General features: G+C 38.3%; 6 protein-coding genes across 8 annotated transcripts; 4 read left to right on the forward strand and 2 right to left on the reverse strand.

The window, feature by feature from the left end:
• Nucleotides 1-116: 116 nt before the first annotated feature.
• LOC657278 (uncharacterized protein) lies at nucleotides 117-3,672 on the forward strand. Of its 2 annotated transcripts, none has more exons than XM_008197165.3 (6): nucleotides 117-269; nucleotides 318-670; nucleotides 724-819; nucleotides 953-1,198; nucleotides 1,777-2,564; nucleotides 3,129-3,672. In XM_008197165.3, exons 2-6 carry the CDS (start codon nucleotides 332-334, stop codon nucleotides 3,262-3,264), a joined length of 1,605 nt encoding a protein of 534 aa, XP_008195387.1. In that variant the 5' UTR covers nucleotides 117-269; nucleotides 318-331; the 3' UTR covers nucleotides 3,265-3,672. The 2 variants fall into 2 exon arrangements, with proteins under 2 accessions (XP_008195387.1, XP_008195388.1); XM_008197166.3 differs by having other exon boundaries at nucleotides 133-273.
• LOC103313575 (uncharacterized protein) lies at nucleotides 3,661-4,582 on the reverse strand. Its single transcript, XM_008197167.3, has 5 exons — nucleotides 4,461-4,582; nucleotides 4,090-4,262; nucleotides 3,958-4,045; nucleotides 3,825-3,904; nucleotides 3,661-3,767 (listed from the first exon to the last, which is right to left on the reverse strand). Exons 1-5 carry the CDS (start codon nucleotides 4,491-4,493, stop codon nucleotides 3,722-3,724), a joined length of 420 nt encoding a protein of 139 aa, XP_008195389.1. The 5' UTR covers nucleotides 4,494-4,582; the 3' UTR covers nucleotides 3,661-3,721.
• LOC103313576 (von Hippel-Lindau disease tumor suppressor) lies at nucleotides 4,558-5,178 on the forward strand. Its single transcript, XM_008197168.2, has one exon. The coding sequence runs from the start codon at nucleotides 4,558-4,560 to the stop codon at nucleotides 5,080-5,082; it is 525 nt and encodes a 174-aa protein (XP_008195390.1). The 3' UTR covers nucleotides 5,083-5,178.
• Gale (UDP-galactose 4'-epimerase) lies at nucleotides 5,170-8,826 on the reverse strand. 2 transcript variants are annotated; one of them, XM_008197170.3, is made up of 5 exons: nucleotides 8,629-8,826; nucleotides 8,300-8,564; nucleotides 7,961-8,254; nucleotides 7,794-7,907; nucleotides 5,170-5,697 (listed from the first exon to the last, which is right to left on the reverse strand). In XM_008197170.3, the coding sequence occupies exons 1-5, from the start codon at nucleotides 8,715-8,717 to the stop codon at nucleotides 5,290-5,292; spliced, it is 1,170 nt and encodes a 389-aa protein (XP_008195392.1). In that variant the 5' UTR covers nucleotides 8,718-8,826; the 3' UTR covers nucleotides 5,170-5,289. The 2 variants fall into 2 exon arrangements, with proteins under 2 accessions (XP_008195392.1, XP_968616.1); XM_963523.4 differs by having other exon boundaries at nucleotides 8,624-8,783.
• On the forward strand, nucleotides 5,748-7,711 carry wda (will decrease acetylation). Its single transcript, XM_008197169.3, has one exon. The coding sequence runs from the start codon at nucleotides 6,103-6,105 to the stop codon at nucleotides 7,705-7,707; it is 1,605 nt and encodes a 534-aa protein (XP_008195391.1). The 5' UTR covers nucleotides 5,748-6,102; the 3' UTR covers nucleotides 7,708-7,711.
• Nucleotides 8,827-9,079: 253 nt separating the features above from the next.
• LOC656953 (CCAAT/enhancer-binding protein gamma) lies at nucleotides 9,080-9,977 on the forward strand. The gene is made up of 3 exons (XM_963446.4): nucleotides 9,080-9,234; nucleotides 9,349-9,441; nucleotides 9,494-9,977. Exons 2-3 carry the CDS (start codon nucleotides 9,349-9,351, stop codon nucleotides 9,740-9,742), a joined length of 342 nt encoding a protein of 113 aa, XP_968539.1. The 5' UTR covers nucleotides 9,080-9,234; the 3' UTR covers nucleotides 9,743-9,977.
• The last annotated feature ends 6,767 nt before the right edge of the window (nucleotides 9,978-16,744 follow it).

Raw genomic sequence — 16,744 nt, forward strand, 5'->3', positions numbered from 1 at the left:
TTACCAAACCCCCTTCATACAAATTATTTAACTGTAACGAACTTCCTTGAATTGATATGAGCTTAGCCCGTTTAGTGTCTTTCGTGTGGTGACGATGGTGTCCGTTCCGCCAACTTCACGCCTATCGAAAAATCGAAATGGCGATCGGTGTCAGATTTTGACATATTTACGATTATGTTGAATTGTGTGGCTTGTGTCGAGCGCTTAAAGCAGTGAAATCGTAAATATTGTCAATTTTGTGTTTAGTGGTGTGTTGGGGAGCCCGTTGTGTAGGTGTGAGCGTGTTGTCACGGCCCGTGCTGAGTCCTTTGTTCCAGGCGAAGACTGAATAATGTTTCGACGTTTGCTCCAAATGGCAGGTCTAGGCTCTTCCTGTACCAGGGACTGTTCCGGCCGTGGGGAGTGCAACAACGGCACTTGCATGTGCGACATTCGCTACACGGGGGAGTTGTGCGATGGCCCCAATTTGCCCTACCATGCGGGCATTGGGGGTGTCTTTTTCCTGGTGGGGCTCGTGTGCGCTATACAGCTGATCATGTGCGTCATGTCGGAGTACCAGCGCCTGAAAGCCCCCACGTTTCTCAAAGCTTGCCGGATTACCACTCAGAAGGCGATTTATTTCGTCATGTGCATTGCCAGCTTGATCAGAGGGGCTTACTTCATATCCCCGGTTTGTTTTTGATATGTTGTTGTGCACTGTTATCAGTGATTGGTTTATCGCAGGACTCGTTCGAGTATGGCTGGTCTTCGAGTTTGATGTCCTCTTATTATCCTCTCCTCATGTCCAGTTCATCTCTAATAGTGTGCTTCTGGGCTGAGGTAGGTCTCGTTGAAATTTTTGCAACGTTTGTGGTCGTGTTTTTATTGCCGTTAATTGCTTTAACGCCTCTTATGGCCACTAGTCAAGGTGATGTTTGCACTTTAGAAAACAATTAATTTGTTTTATGTTTAGGTGTTTCATTTGCAAGGGATTCGTTGGGAGAAGTCGCAGTTTCTGTCGAAGTCTCTTCTGGGTTTTGTCACGTTTAATATCATCAGTTATAGTTTATTGTTGGCGGAAGTGATTACAACTACACTGGCTGAACCACCACCTCATGATCCAGGATTCTACAGACATCTATTCAACGGTTGTTACGCAGTTTTGCTTTTTATAGTTGTGGTGTTTTTCCTGATTTACGGCGTCGAAGTGTTCTTTAAGGTGAGTTTTGGATTCTTGTGATCGAAAGGGTCAATCATTATTTTTGGTAATTAATTTTTAAAAATTAAGTACTGCCTTAGGGTCGCTTTATTTTAAATCGAAAATTTTATCTATTTCCCTAAACGTAGATGTTTTCAAGAAGCGGAAATTAATTGCTAATATTTTTCTAAATCGAATGAATGATCGAAGTACTTGAAAAACAATCATTCGATTTAAAAAATTGACGGAACAAAATGTTTTCTTTAAATAAAAATTAATCATTTATTAAATTTACATTATGCACTACTTTAGTGTTTTATTTTACATCAACGACAGTTTGAATTAAATAATTATTGAATTTTTAGGTCTCTACTTTGAAAATAAAAAAACATGTATAAAACGTTCTTCCGCTTAAAAATCTTATATTTTTTCCCTGTTTCTATTTTAATGTCGATGTAAACCAGGATTCTTTTAAACGTAATTATAAAATAATAAATCGCAAAATGTATAAATACTTTCGCGACCTTTGATTGACCTTATTGATCGCCTTATTATCGCCCCCTTATCTCGAGCACCCTCTCGAACACTATCATCTCCAGGTCCGCGGCGGTTTCGTGGGCAAACCCCTGCATCTAGCGGGCGGTGGTGAATCCGAACCGCTCCGTGCCGAAGAGCTCCGCCCCCAAATCAACCTCTCGCAACTCCACCAATCCCGTATCGGTCTGCTCAGCCAAGCGCTAATGCTCATCACCATCGTCGGTTTCCTCTTCTCTGAAACCCTTTCCGAATTTTGGAAAACCAAAGTCCCCATAGTTTCGCGCAATTGGCACGACGTCGTCTTCAGAGTGGTGGAGATCGGCGTAGCGGTGTGGTTTCCTGCGGTTTTGTGGAACTGCATGCAGCCGTCCGAGCTATGGATCCTCAATCCGCAAAAGCTGCTAGCGAAGCTGGACCAGAAGCCTCAGGAGGTGGTGGCGAGCGCGTCGACGATGACGGCCGACGATGAGGCGTTTTTGGATAAGAGGGAGTGCTGGATTTGCTACGATATTGATAAGCCGGAACCGTTGATTCAGCCGTGTGCGTGCACTGGGGATGTGTCCAGTGTGCATCATGATTGCCTGAGGAGGTGGCTGATGGAGAGTTCGGCAGGGAGTGGCGAAGCGCTGAAGTGTAAAGTCTGCAATTACGAGTATGAGGTTTGCAGTACGACCAAGTTGGACTGGGAGAGGGGTTTCACGTCCAAGCATTGGGGTTGCAATGCTGTTGTTGTTACATGTCTTTGCGTGGTGGTCGCAGTGGCCTGGATTATTATACAACTGTATGATAATAGTTACATCAGGATGCTGAGCGCGAGTGTGGCGCTACTGGTCATCTATATCTGCATCAAGTGAGTTATTTTTAATTTTTTACCAAAGTATCACAAAAAAATCGTTGGTTGCAACGTTTATTTTGGTTCAAATTGCACGATTTTGCAGCGCCGTTGTGATTTTGATTTTTAAAAACTTAATTTCTGCTTTGGGGGCTTCTGAGTTGTATAAAACGCTCTACAATTCATTACATAATTCTTTTAAGGCAATAATTGTACAGAAATTGCGCCTTATTGATGAATTGAACATTTAATTTACAGTTAATTTTTATGACAGCTGTCAAATTTGAAAATGAAGTCAAAGATGGTGCGATGGAATTGTTAAAATTGGTTTTGGTTTGATATTAAATTTCAAATTTGTCGTTTGCGGTTAACAAAAATTTTTTTATCATCAATTGATTTGTTAATGACCGATTGATAGTAATCTCTAAGTATTAATGACAACAAACATAGATTATAAATCGCTTTCATTAACTAATTAAACACAAAAATTAAGAAAGATAATTTGGCCTTGTCATTTTAGCGTTGACAACTTAATTTCAGAGTCAGAGGCCAGTGATTTCACTGTACTTATTTTGTTTGCAGATTTTTGGGGCAGACTACGTTGAGCGCCTACCAGAGGGCCAAAGTGGCCGCTTTGAACATCGGCGGTCACGTGACGACGATCAGTGGAGCCGTCAATATCGAAACAAACGATTCTCAGCCGCAAGCAGCATTGTAATTGTTTTAAAAATGTGATATTTATCGATGTATTATTATTAGCCGGATTCAATATTGTGAACTGTTCACATACTATATTTTTTTCGTACTAATTATAGATTATTGGTAGGAAGCATGTTATTGTCGTTTTTAAGTATATTTACTTAGTTGTTGGAATTTTATTTACTGAAGTGAGATGCCAAGATGTATATATTTCGTTCTCACTGTGTAGATGTAGCGATTGACCTGTTCAAGGTTAGGAGTACTATCACTTTTTTGTGTACATAGGATTATGCGATTTTTGTCGTTAGAATTTTAATTTTGTTGAGTTAGGAATTGCAGATCTCGAGGAAATTTTGTTTATTCGTTCCCAACAGCTGTGTTAATGTATCATGTTTCGTGGTAGAAATAAAAGAAATTCTCAGCGATATTGCGACTTTTATTTCAAAACCAGCTATGCCAACTAAGTTACTAATAAATTACACAGTCCCTGTCATTATATTTTTAACACTGACATCAAAAGATCTGAAATAAAGTTATTACAATTAATACATTTTTCTTACTAAAAGTTACTAAGCTTACTTAGAACAAATCGATTCTCCCGGAATGTAGAACGGATTACAGACGATATCAGCATATTCCGAGTGTAATTTTCTAAACATCTAAAGATATTTAAAAAAAAAAAATTTAAAGTTAAAGATTTAAAATAACTCACTGATCTAATTTCATTATCCCTAAGTGCCATGTTTGTGGAATCCACAACAATAACAAACTTAATTTTCGTATTCGTGACGTACCCATATCTAAAACCCGACAATTAAACCCAAAAAAACTGCAATTTCCTCACATTTTATGCGTCTCAAGGGAATAAAGCATCCCTAAATACAATTCCCTCAAATCATTGGTGCCCTTATTCCCCGCATTTAACTTCTCCTCAATCACATCCAAAGACGACAAAACCTTATATTGAAAACTTAACTCCTCGTCCGGATTCAAACAACAAAAATATTTGGGAGAGTTCTGAAACCAAACCTTGATTAGCGCGGTACAGCTATGCTTAGTTGACGTTGTTTTGACAAGTGACAAACAACAACTCTACTCAATTTTAGAAAAACCGAGTCCCTTAAATGGATTTTTATACAACTTGAATCGCCAAGTGGCATTTCCCGTGCGGAAAAGTGTGAAAAATTGGTAAGTAGAAGCGAAAAAAGTGCTTACATCTTTGCCAACAATTGCCACACAAACCGCCATGTTTTGCAGTGTTCACAGCCGTACCGCGGCGATCAAGTCGTGGGCTGTGCCCCCTGTCGGCCAGATGGCAAACCCACCACCACTAGACGAACGCTCGAAAAGAAGCCGAGAGAAGTCATTTGTTCGGTTTGTTAACCTAACCGAACGCACGGTTGAGGTGATTTGGATCAATTTCACGGGGGCTTATGTCAGTTACCAGTTATTGGAAAGTGGGCGTTTCGTTGATGTTAATACATATAAAGGGCACACTTGGATCGCCATTGATCACAAAAGCCGAGATCGGTTACAAATCGATAAGGAGTTTATTTATTTTCCCAAAACTACGAAAGAGTATTTGCAAAATATGCTGCCGAATGATGTTAATTGGGAGGCTATTCCGCCCAATTTCGAGGCTAGGATCCGAGCTGTTATCACAATCCCGGTCTATAGTTTACGCTACACTTGTTTGCTGGCAATTCGGAATTATTTGACGAGTCCCGAAGACGCCGATCGGTTAGAATTGCCCAAAGAACTAACCGATGATTTGAAAAAAGTCGTTTCGCAACGCAACAACCAAATCATACACACGTTTATCAGAATAGGGGATTAACTCGTATTATCTCTCTGTGAAGAAATAAGTTATTTTTTTATTGTTTTATTTGTATGTATTTTATAAGGGATTAAATGAAAAACAAGATTAGAAAAATAGTTTTATTTTCAACATGCAATAGAATAAAATATGGCAAAAATTACTGGGTGTATAAATGCTTAAGTACCAGTCATTGCTCAACAAAAATCTAAATACGTCATAAATGCATCATTTCTTCTGAAACCCGTTCGGGTTCAGTTTTTGCCAATTCCACGTGTCCCGACACATCTCATCAATGCCTCGCGTTGCCGTCCAGTTCAGTTCTTTTTTGGCCAGAGAAGGGTCCGCAAAACTGCTCGCAATATCCCCTTCTCTTCGTTTGATCACTTCATAGTTGATTTTTTGACCAGAGGCTTTCGCAAAAGCATTGATCAAATCTAATACTGAATAACCTTGGCCCGTGCCCAAGTTGTAGGCCTTCCAACCCTTGAAATCGGCCTCATTCATCTTTTCAAGCGCCTTCAAATGCCCAATTGCCAAGTCCGTGATATGGATGTAGTCACGGACTCCCGTACCGTCTTTGGTTGAGTAGTCGTTGCCAAAAACAAACACTTTCTCCCTACGACCTATAGCTACCTAAAAAAATAAAAGAAAAAATACAGGACTCTGGGCCCACCTTACCCCACCTTCCCATACTAACCGGAAATTTATCAAACGACACGCGGACAATTATTAAAATTTCGGGAGACCAAAAAGACGTCGTTGCACACATTTTGAATTTATTTGGAGAAACAATTAATTAGAAAATTGCTGTTTTACATAAATATTCTCAGTCGGTAACATCACTTCCTGTACTTTTAAAAATCATATAATACCAAAAGTTTACATTATTCACGCTTAATGACCCAAAAAACCATCATTGTTGTGTTTTTATAATTGTTTGTGGCCGTTTATTACGGAAAAATCTCGCTTTTTTGCTGATTTCGCATAAAAACGTCGCGTGCTGTCAAGCGCGCCCTAACCTCACTACCCCAGTTCGTGATGGAAGAGCCAAAACGCGAGTTCCCCAAGCCCAAACGTTCAAAAACCGACCACGTGAAGAACATCGTGCACTCCTATCTCCAGAAACGCAACTACGCCCCGATTGGCATTGAAAACTGCCGTCCCGACCAGCAACTCACTTACTCCCTCATCGAAAACGAAATCAGTCGCCCCAACTCAATCCTCTACAGTTGTTACAACAGCGACCCGGTCGTAATCGACCACAACTTCACCAAATTCATCACCTGGCTCAAAGACTGCTCAAAAACGAAAAACTGTCCCGATTTGGAACAACTCACAGCCCCCTTTTTCTGTCATTTGTACCTTGACATTCTCAAAGGGGGGCACTCGGACCGCGCTGCCACGTTCCTCAAAGCGCACCTTCCGGCCATCGATAAGACGAAATGTGACGATTTTGTTAAAGACTTGGTGAATTTATTCGCAAATGATTGTGACGCCACTTGCATGATTGAACAGTTCCGTAACAACAAATATTACGTCGAGTTATTGCCACAATCGCTCGCCTTATTGAAGAAATTCGTGGCGGAAAACTGCCACGTTGTTTTTTTACACGTGCTACAAACGTGGTTCGATATCAGACAAAGTGAGGATAGAGATAATGAAAGTGAGGGGAAAATGGACGACAAGGGGGCGCACAATGGCGTGTGTCTCGACGACAAGTTACGCAAAATTTTGGACACGATCAACGACCTGGACAAGGAACCGAAACAAATTTTCTTGGCCAACATTTCAAACACCAATGAGCCGATTTCAAGCGCTTTGATTAAACGCACTTGTGGTTTAATCGCCTACAATCAACACAACATCGTTCATCTGCGCCCCGTTCATTCGTACGACCCCATTCTGGGGGTACGTGACTGCAAGGAAATCAAATTAAACGATCACACGAAACGCATTTATTCAATAAATATTTCGCCCGATTGTTGCAAACTTGTGACAGGTTCCGAAGACTCAAACTTGTGCATTTACGACTTGAACGAAATCAAATTAATTAAAAATTGTACGGGTCATTTGGGCCCCATTTACTGCACCACTATTAGTAGTAATAGTGTTTACGCAGCGTCGGGTTCACTGGACACAACAGCCCGGCTTTGGGACCTTGAAAAGGGGCACACGTTACGTGTCTTTGTGGGGCACACTGAAGCCATCACGTGTATTGACTTCCATCCGAATTGTTTGTACGTGGCGACCGGTTCAGCTGATCGTAATATCCGACTTTGGAGTGTTGATAATGGGAATCCGTTAAGACTTTTTCACGGTTGTAAAGGTGTCGTTTATGGGGTTTTATTTAGCCCACTTGGTGATGTTTTGGCTAGTGTTAGTGACGATAAAAAAGTGAGACTTTGGGATATTTTAAATTCGAAGGTTAATAGTGAAATTAAGCAAAAGGGGCTGCCGGCCACTAAACTAGTGTGGAGTAGTGATGGGAAACAGTTGTGTACGGGGGCCATTGATGGGGCTGTGCGCGTGTGGGACTTGGGACAGGTTTTAGACAGCTCGAGTGAACCTGTGATTAGTTTAAACGTGAATGGAAAAATACTAGCTTTGGAGTACTCGTTCGATACGTTCGCTTGTGTTACTTAAACTTGAGGGAAAAAGTTTGCAGACCGCAGTTTAATTCGTCTCTTCATTTTCAACGAAAAAAAAAAACTTGTCGCTTGTGCACATACCTGAGAAATATATGGCATTAAATTGTTGGGGATTCCTGAGGGGTCCTCGCCAATGAGACCTGAGCTGTGTGCCCCTACGGGGTTAAAGTATCGCAATAAAATGACTTTCCATTCCTGTGAAAATGCATTAGTGACTTTCATTTCACCTTTAGATAAGATAAAATTACAGGATCTGACGTGCACACATCTTTCAGAATTTCTTCAACGAAAAATTTCGTTTTTCCGTACGGATTTGTACAATTTTGTCCGGTCGGATGCGCTTCTGTGATTGGTAAATGTTGGGGTAACCCGTAAACTGTAGCAGACGACGAAAAAACAACTTTTTTCACCCCGTTATTTTGCATCACTTCAAATAAAGTGCTCGAGCCGGCTATGTTGTTCTGGTAGTACATTAGGGGCACCTGGACTGACTCGCCAACCGCCTTAAGGGCGGCAAAGTGGATAACGGCATCGATTTTATGCTGGAAAAGTCAATTAAGGGGGCACTTTCAAGCTTAAAAAATTACAGTTTTGAAAATCTTGTCCAAAGCTTCTTTGTTTCGGATGTCAACATTGTAAAAAGTGATTTGTTTCTTTGTGATTTGTTCGACACGTTTGAGGGACTCCGGTTTTTGGTTTTTTTCGGCGTAACAATTGACGAGATTGTCGATGGCAATTACTGAATAATTATTATTTAGTAGTTCCACAACGGTGTGAGAGCCTACGTAACCGGCGCCCCCTGTTACAAGAATAGTGCCGTTTGGAGCCATTACGTCCACTGATAGCCACCAACTGCACAAAAAATTTGGAAGTTATTGAAAAACAACGAAATTTTTTAGGTTAGGACTCACCTTACTTTGTCACGAAGCCGATCGGAATTATCACGTAATACACAGACACGCTTAAATAAATAACAAACACGCGGTTTCGCAATGATTCGAGCATTGTTATCACTTCTTATCACTATTGAGAGGTTTAAAAATTTTTGTATTTAGGATGTGACGTTGACAGCGGACGTCCCACTCGATGAAGCTCAATATCATTTCAATATCGAAACCAACAACCGTTTTAATAAATTCGTAATAACAACTCAGGCCATTTGTGGCTGTTTTCTACCTTTTGTGGCTAGTTTTGACAACAATTATGTAATTATTTGAATCAAAAATTAGAATACTAGAACAGAACTCTGAAACAATAAACTCGATGATCGGTATACATTGCAACAATAAAACTAACAAACGTTTAAATAAAAGTCATTTGAAACGAGAGCACTTTTTATTTTGGTCCTTTTGTATGTAGTAATTTGTATAATTAAATCAAAATAATTATAATTGACCAAAATAACAATAAATAACATCGATGTTGTTGCGTTTGACATTGACAGTTGACGTTTGTTTTGACAGTTGTGACATTTGCAGCAGCCCCATTGCTCGCAATTTACGCAAAATTACGCAATCCCATCGTAAGTAAACACAGCAGACGCAACACCCGCGTTGTAACCCCCTTGTGCCCCGATTTTCACAAAATGACAGTGTCAAAATCCGTTTGTCTAACTGTGTCAATTCGTGCGTTTCAGATGCCTCCACGGAAGGGTCGTGTCAAAAAAGAGGGCCCCGATTCCGGGGACGACTCGGACGAATATCGCAAAAAGCGTGACCGGAACAATTTGGTACATAACGCCGTTTGTAGCCATTGAAAATGTAACAGTTTTTTCCCCCTAGGCTGTTAAACGGAGTCGTGTCAAGTCCAAGCAAAAAACCCAAGAGACCTTGAATCGGGTCACGAAACTGCGGAACGAAAACACCGTTTTGGAGGAGAAGGTGAAAACGTTGACGAAGGAGTTGGGGTTTTTGAAGGAGTTGTTTATCGCACATGCTGCCAATAATGTGGATAGTGGGAAGTTTGAAGGGGTTGATTTGCAGCAGTTGTTGGGGGAGGACACGAGCACAAGCAATAAGAGCGCGGAATAGAGTTATCTGAACTTTTTGGTTATTTTTAAAATAGAAAAACAAAAACAATGCGGAAAAATAGGACATCAAGCAGGCTTGAACGTCAAAATGGCAACTACATCTTTGCTGTCCCATTTTTAATGCTACATTTTTAATACTTAGATGTGACTATAAGTTGTTAAATTCTCCACAGTTTTGTGGAACTATGTATTACTTATGTGATCACTTTATTTTAATAAAAAACGTTTTTTTAATATTGCGAATATTTATTTTTCCCGACTCTCCCAGAAAAAGCAAAAAATCATCATTAATTGATATTTACATTAAATTAATAAAAATATTTGAAATGAAATAAAAACAGCATTGCAATATTTCATACAGCAAAAAAGTTATAGACCGATATCACCCCTGGGTCACTCTGTATATGTTTGTCAAGGGCGAACAAAAAAACAAAATAACATCATGAATCGTGACTATAAACACTTGCACATAAAATTTTGTTACATCTGGCGCAATGGACGCAATTACACGTGAAAAAGCAAGAGAACATCATTATTCACATGAATTTATACAAACGTGAAACTTGTGTCATATCACATAGAGAAAACATAAAATTTTGAAAAACTTTGTGACGTGAGACGTGACTATAAACACTTGCAAGATGCACAATTTCAAAACGAAAAAAAATGTGACCTCAGGTTCATACTTTCACAAGTATTACCTTTTCTAGTAACTTTTAAGTACCGTATAGCCACAAAACAACAACTTGAAACCTTATTTTAGATAATAAACGAGAAAAAAATTGTGGTGACATAATCGAATTTTATTTCTTCTTCTTGCTTCCATACAGGGTGAGTCACGAATCGTGTTTCTATTACGAAAACTGACAATTTTGTTGCCTCTGAATGTAATTTGTTAAAAAAAAATTAATTATGCAACCAACAATACCCGCGTATATAGTTTGTGGACTATTTCGGCCAATTGAGCGATGATTTTAGAAAAAGGCAAATTCTGAATAATGAATTAATCAAATTGAATGCCGAAACTATTTACAAGCAATTTTAAATCTGGCAAAAGTGTCGAAACCTCGCACATCCATCGTCTCTAAACCGGGTTAAGGTTGAAAGTCCGGTAAATCCAACCTTTATTGCGCTATGACCGTTTATCTCCATTTACCCATCCACGTCTTAAGATGTCATAAATGTCGCAACCGAAATTATGAAATGTCCCTTAAATCGTCATTTTATCTTAATTAGCTGAGAAAATCCGAACCGAGTCTCGGATTAATCGAAAGGATCGTTACCCAACCATCAATTCAATAAATACTACAAGGAAGACACACAGATTCGTGTGTGACGACAACACTTGACACTTTAAATAATAAACGAGTTTACAAGCCGTTGTTAATTAACGTTGGTAAATGTGCTTTTCCGCATTGATTCAGCAAATGGCTCAGTTTGTTGTAGATTTTCCGAACGAAGTAATTTAGTTATTATGCGAACCATTTTTGTAAAACGGCAATGCGGAACTGTTTTAACACCAGGTGCTTAATTAAATCGTTGTAAAACTGTTATTATATCAGCCATTGTTCTCTGATACTGTTGCGTTATGGATTTATTTCGGGCAATTTGGCAAATTTTCGCAACAAATCGGCCGAACTAATCCAAGACCTCACTTTCAAAATGAACATCCACTTGCCAGATAACGATCGTGATGTTTGATACATAAATTACAAGATGAACTAACATTTCGATTTTTTCTTACTCAACGAACGGCTTTATTTATGTTCAAAACAACGTACACTTCGAAAAATACTACAAGTGAAAGTTTACATTGTGTGCAGCTCCCTACGAGTCTGTAGTATCAAGGTGTTTCTTAATGTTTTTATGAATTAAATAATTTTTTAATTACTTGGCGTTCTCACGGCACGATCTCATACTGAAAATCGCTGGATTACATATTTTTGATTACACAGCGAAGCGAGGTCGAGAAATCTTTTTTCTCAAAATTTTCTGGCTATTTCTTTCAAACTTTCAGGCCCCTGGTGATCGGCCTCGGGTGTCCACACAGGTGGTACACTTCAAGAACGTTATTGACTTTGTCACGCTTGTAATTATGCTAATTTAAAGCAAAGCTTTAAATACCCCAACTGAACGCATCTCGCATCCATTACCAACTACCAAATTAGATTTATTACGCAAGAATGATGAAGTAGATAAGTCAACAGAGTGAGCCCCCCGACCACAAACAAGGATGTTGGTCTTGTTATTAACATAACTTTCAAACACGACGCGATTAAAACGTCCTTATCTCCGAAATTCGAAAAATGTCCAATTAAAATAAACGACATCGAGTGCTGCTTTCAACAATTAATAATTCGGTCAAATGATAATTTTTTCCTGAATGTTTGAGTAGGATTATCTAACATCTGTATTTCACAAGAGATCAATTCGCAATTGAAATTTCTCCAGACTTGACCTTCGAGTACCACGAGTCCTTAGAAAGTCCCATAAAGCAAATAAAATAAGACTTTTACTTCCAAGACACATTAAGCCATAACTCAAACGATTTGTGCCTTGACTAGCAGTTCATCAATAATTTTTTGTACGCAAACAATAATCCCTTAAAGGAGATTACCTTGATGGTACAAATGGTACCGCACAAGAGAAGCGCAAAAAATCAAAGTTCTTGACCAATAAACAGCAATAGGAAAAGATGACACCAAGTGAAAGTGCCCCGAGGGCATTTCTATTTGACCTTAGCTCACGTATATGTTGATTCTTTCATTACTGGTAGCACAGGAAACCTAAGTCTTTGCGTTCCGATTCACAGAAAAAAACAAAGACTATTGTTCGATCATTGGAGATTTGTCAAAGTGGATGGCCGAGGGTTGTCACGAACTACCAATAATGCGAATAATTGATGGAATGACAAACTTAGAAAGTGTTTAATAACAGAGTGGACGAGGTGAAGGGTACTATCTTTGACCTATGACATTGCCATTACGAGTAAAAAGCGATAAACGAGTAATAACACTGTTGGGGGCATAATTGGTTACATAAAGAAAATTGTGGACATTTCCTCACTTTTTTGTGTGGGTGGTACCACTGGTACCAGCCTAGAGGGTTTCCCCAGACACTAAATCACCCGAAATGGAATTGTGAAAGCGCTCATTTAAATCAGTCCAACTTGTACCTATTGTAATATTTGACATTTCCTATTTCGGTTTCTAAATCGCTTTTTGTGCGAAATTTGTCTACCCACATGACTTTTCCAACAAGAGACATCAACATTTATTACTTTGCACAACTGAAGCTCGAATAAGTGGCAATTTGTTAATTAAGAAAGTGATAAGAAAAGTTATTTCCTCCATAATGCGACACGTGTTGTATTAAAGTAATTGGGGTTATAACCGATAAGTTATGTAACTGCTGAGAAGCAGGCTCTGGCTTCAAATATTCAAGGAATTTCTATAATAATTAATGAGTGCTTTCGGTTTCGTTTCTTCTTTTCTTTCGATTATTTTTTACAAAGTTTCATTAAGTTGAATAAAATAAAATTCCAAAAACGGCGCTCTAATATCTTATAAATAAATTAAATCACTGGCTACTTTTAAAAGATTTATCCAACGAAGTGAGACTAGAAAACACAAAAATTGGTTCTAACTTTTATTTTTTAATAGATTTTGTTAGATTAATGCAAAAAAATAAGAAAACATCTCAAACTCATTGCAGAATCAAGTTCTCTCCTAGGTTTTGTTTAATTCTTAAAAGCTGGCTTGACGCTTGACAAAACAGTTGGTAGACAATATCAAAACCCAGAGCTGGGTTTATTTACCAACCTTCAAAAAATAAAAACCTATTTTTCGAACATAAAGCACCAGTTGGGGCCATGGTCGATTTGACATCTACTATTTATGATAGTGTTTTGTTTGCACTATCTGTTCAAATAAAATTTTTGAGCCCACTTGACCGAGGCCACCGTTAGACGGTTGCCAGTGGCTTTTTTCCGAATGTTGGCAACAATGTCTGATTGAATTATGCAAAAATCACAAGGAAATCATGAAGAAATCAAACGGAAATTACAAAGAAATCCAGTTGCGTACAGGAAATCGCTTTATCTCACATAAATAAACAGTGGGAAAGACAACGAGTGGTTAACTTAAACTGTCAAATAAGAGTCAAGGCCGCCTCCGATAATCGCCCCCTTGCGAAAGCGTGCAAAAAAGTCGATTTGCTCACCTCCTAGTCCGTTATTATCGCATCCGAAAATGCGAATTGCTTCACTCGGGCGCAAATTACGCTCTTACGCAACGTATGCACAACAATGAATCGAATTCGAAGTGAACGTCTGATGAGAAATGCATTCGGACAAATATTTTCATCTATTTATTAATTAGCGTTGCTCGGTGTTTGTTTTTGCCGTTTTGAAATCATCGCAAATACTCAGCGAGGTTACAAAATCCGTTAACATTTGCAAATCATAATGGAATCGTCGACAATGGACAAATAGCTGACACAATTAAAGCGAGGAAATGTCACGAAGAGATCGACAAAACGACGAATTAACACATTGGCGACCACTGTCTATTTGCTCATCGATTATCAGCAAAGCGCTTTCAAATCGACAGTTTTCTTGACAGTCAAAAAAAGTTCAGTAACTGTCAGAAACGCCAAAAAAATTGTTTCCTAAGTTGGGCCCGAAAAGCCGACTTTCACTCAATCACATAAATCACATCTGGTTGATGAATAAGTGGCCACATTCGCATGTGTATCGCGGCCAACGTTCACTTGTTCAAACAAAACGACTTAAAAAGTGAAATTTTGTACAAATATCACACTGTGGGGTTTCAATTGGGATAGGTTATGGCCGATCACATCCAGTAATTGAAGCAACTGTTGCACAACTTGTGCTAAAATTTTACAACCGAAGATAACACTCTTGTGCGCCAGGAAGTCGATGAAATTTCACGCGTTATTATTTCATTTAAGGTAATGACAATCATTACAAACGCTTTCCAATAACTGTAATTGATTTTACAACGATTGATGCAATCAAACACCAAAACAAAAAATGCAGTTTTGGTGGATGCGCCGGAATAGTGCTTGCCAAGGCCAACGGTGGAACCAAAACGTCACCACTTTGACAGAGAAAAGTGACATTTGACGTAAAACGTAACCCCATTGAACAAATAGACAAAATAATCAAATAAATAATTACAGATTAAGCCAAAAAAAATCAAAAAATTAGTAACAGACAATAGATTAGAGCTCATTTTTTTGCCCAACTTCACTATAATTAAAAAAAAAACGAAAAAAAAAAACTGAAAATTTTGCAAGTGTTCTAGTTAATTTCCGTCCCGATCGAGGGCTTGCGAATGCAAATTAGTCATGAATCTGAACTCTTCGGCCTTGAGAGTGATCGGTAAAAATTGCAAAACATTTCACGCTACATTTTTAATAAGAGGGATGCAACGAAATTTCTAATAACGCAACCAGCGTCCAAATTCGGCTTTATAACAAAAGTTGAATAAAAATACGGTGAGCAAATGTGAAGGACTATGAGAATTCAGTTTCGCTCAATTATATAATTGGACCAGTTCTCACCAAATCATCCTTTTGTTGCTGAATGTGTGTCATAACACTATTGGCCTCATTCGCTGGTAATAATCGTCTTAGAATTCGGACAAAACGCAAGGCATTGACATTTCTTGTAATTATCGATTATCCACTAAATGTTAATCGATGATGAAGTGCCATAAAGAGACAATAAAATTCTTGCGAAGGATGCGGAGAGTTTCGGAAGAACGTGTTTTGAATGGAAGATGAGGAGTTTAATCACTTTGCGGTGAATTTACTCCTTTTATTGAAATGTAAATTGCTTGTAGAAAGTAAAGACGACCATTCTTTTGTAAGAATGAAACCGTTAGGCGATCGGGGAAAATTATTAATTGCGTAATGGAAGAAAATATGCAAGAATTAATTTGATTTTTTGGATCATTGTTGTCGGAAACGATATGATCACATTTATGTGGTTTACCCAACTTTCATCAAGATTATCTCCACGTATGTTCGTGGAATTTTAAATAATTCGTGAGTATCTGTTTGAAAGTTGGATGCACTGCAATTACGAAATAACCAATCAGAGAAGTGTGGGTGCACAAAAACAAACGTTTATAATTAAATAGAAATCATTTAATCAGCGTATTTGTCTAGTGTAATGAATCATACGCTCGTTTTTAACTCGGAGAATGTTAAGGGAACGTGCTTCCAATGTATATGTTGTATTAATTGAATAATCCATTATTTTGTAATTCTACGAGATGCATTATATCAAGCGACCTTGTCCGTTTTGTGTCTTATCTGTAATTAACATTTGTTAATGCAATTATCTTACTGATCATCGTTAATACGAGGTGTACAAATTGGTTTGGAGGATTGTACGCAAAGGTATCTCAAATCGCTCACCTTGGACGTAAACAATGAATTGAAGGTGATTTGGCTCGATTTTGCGAGCGCAAAAAACCTCTAAAAGTCGTCAAACTTTTTTTTTGTACAAACAAACAAATTTTTATATATTTTTCACAAGCTGCAATTGTAGTTAAAAGTGCACAAATTTTATTTTTTTATCAGTTAAATTCCAGGTTAAACTCCGAGTCAACTGATCGTTCGGTAAAAATCGTTTATAGATTTCAAAGATACTGTAATTTTTATTGTTAGACAGATTTCAAGAATACCTAGTATTCGGGAAAGTCAGAAAAAAATTATCAGTTTCTAAATCATATTGTGTTTCTCCAATTTTCAAAATTTTTCGTAAATGTAAAACCGCTAAAAAATCACCGTCTTGCTAATAAAAATGCACTATTCTTGAGTTATGGACCGATTTTTCGTCGCCTACTTTCCATCTAAATAATTGCAGAAAGATATATCTAGTCATAAAAAACAGAACAAAATGAGCATAGAGACAAAAAAAGAAAATTCGAGAAAAAAGAAAAAACATTAATGACGAAAAAATAGACCGAGG

The sequence above is a fragment of the Tribolium castaneum genome, chromosome 3 (genome assembly GCF_031307605.1).
Source record: "Tribolium castaneum strain GA2 chromosome 3, icTriCast1.1, whole genome shotgun sequence".
Lineage (NCBI taxonomy): Eukaryota > Metazoa > Arthropoda > Insecta > Coleoptera > Tenebrionidae > Tribolium > Tribolium castaneum.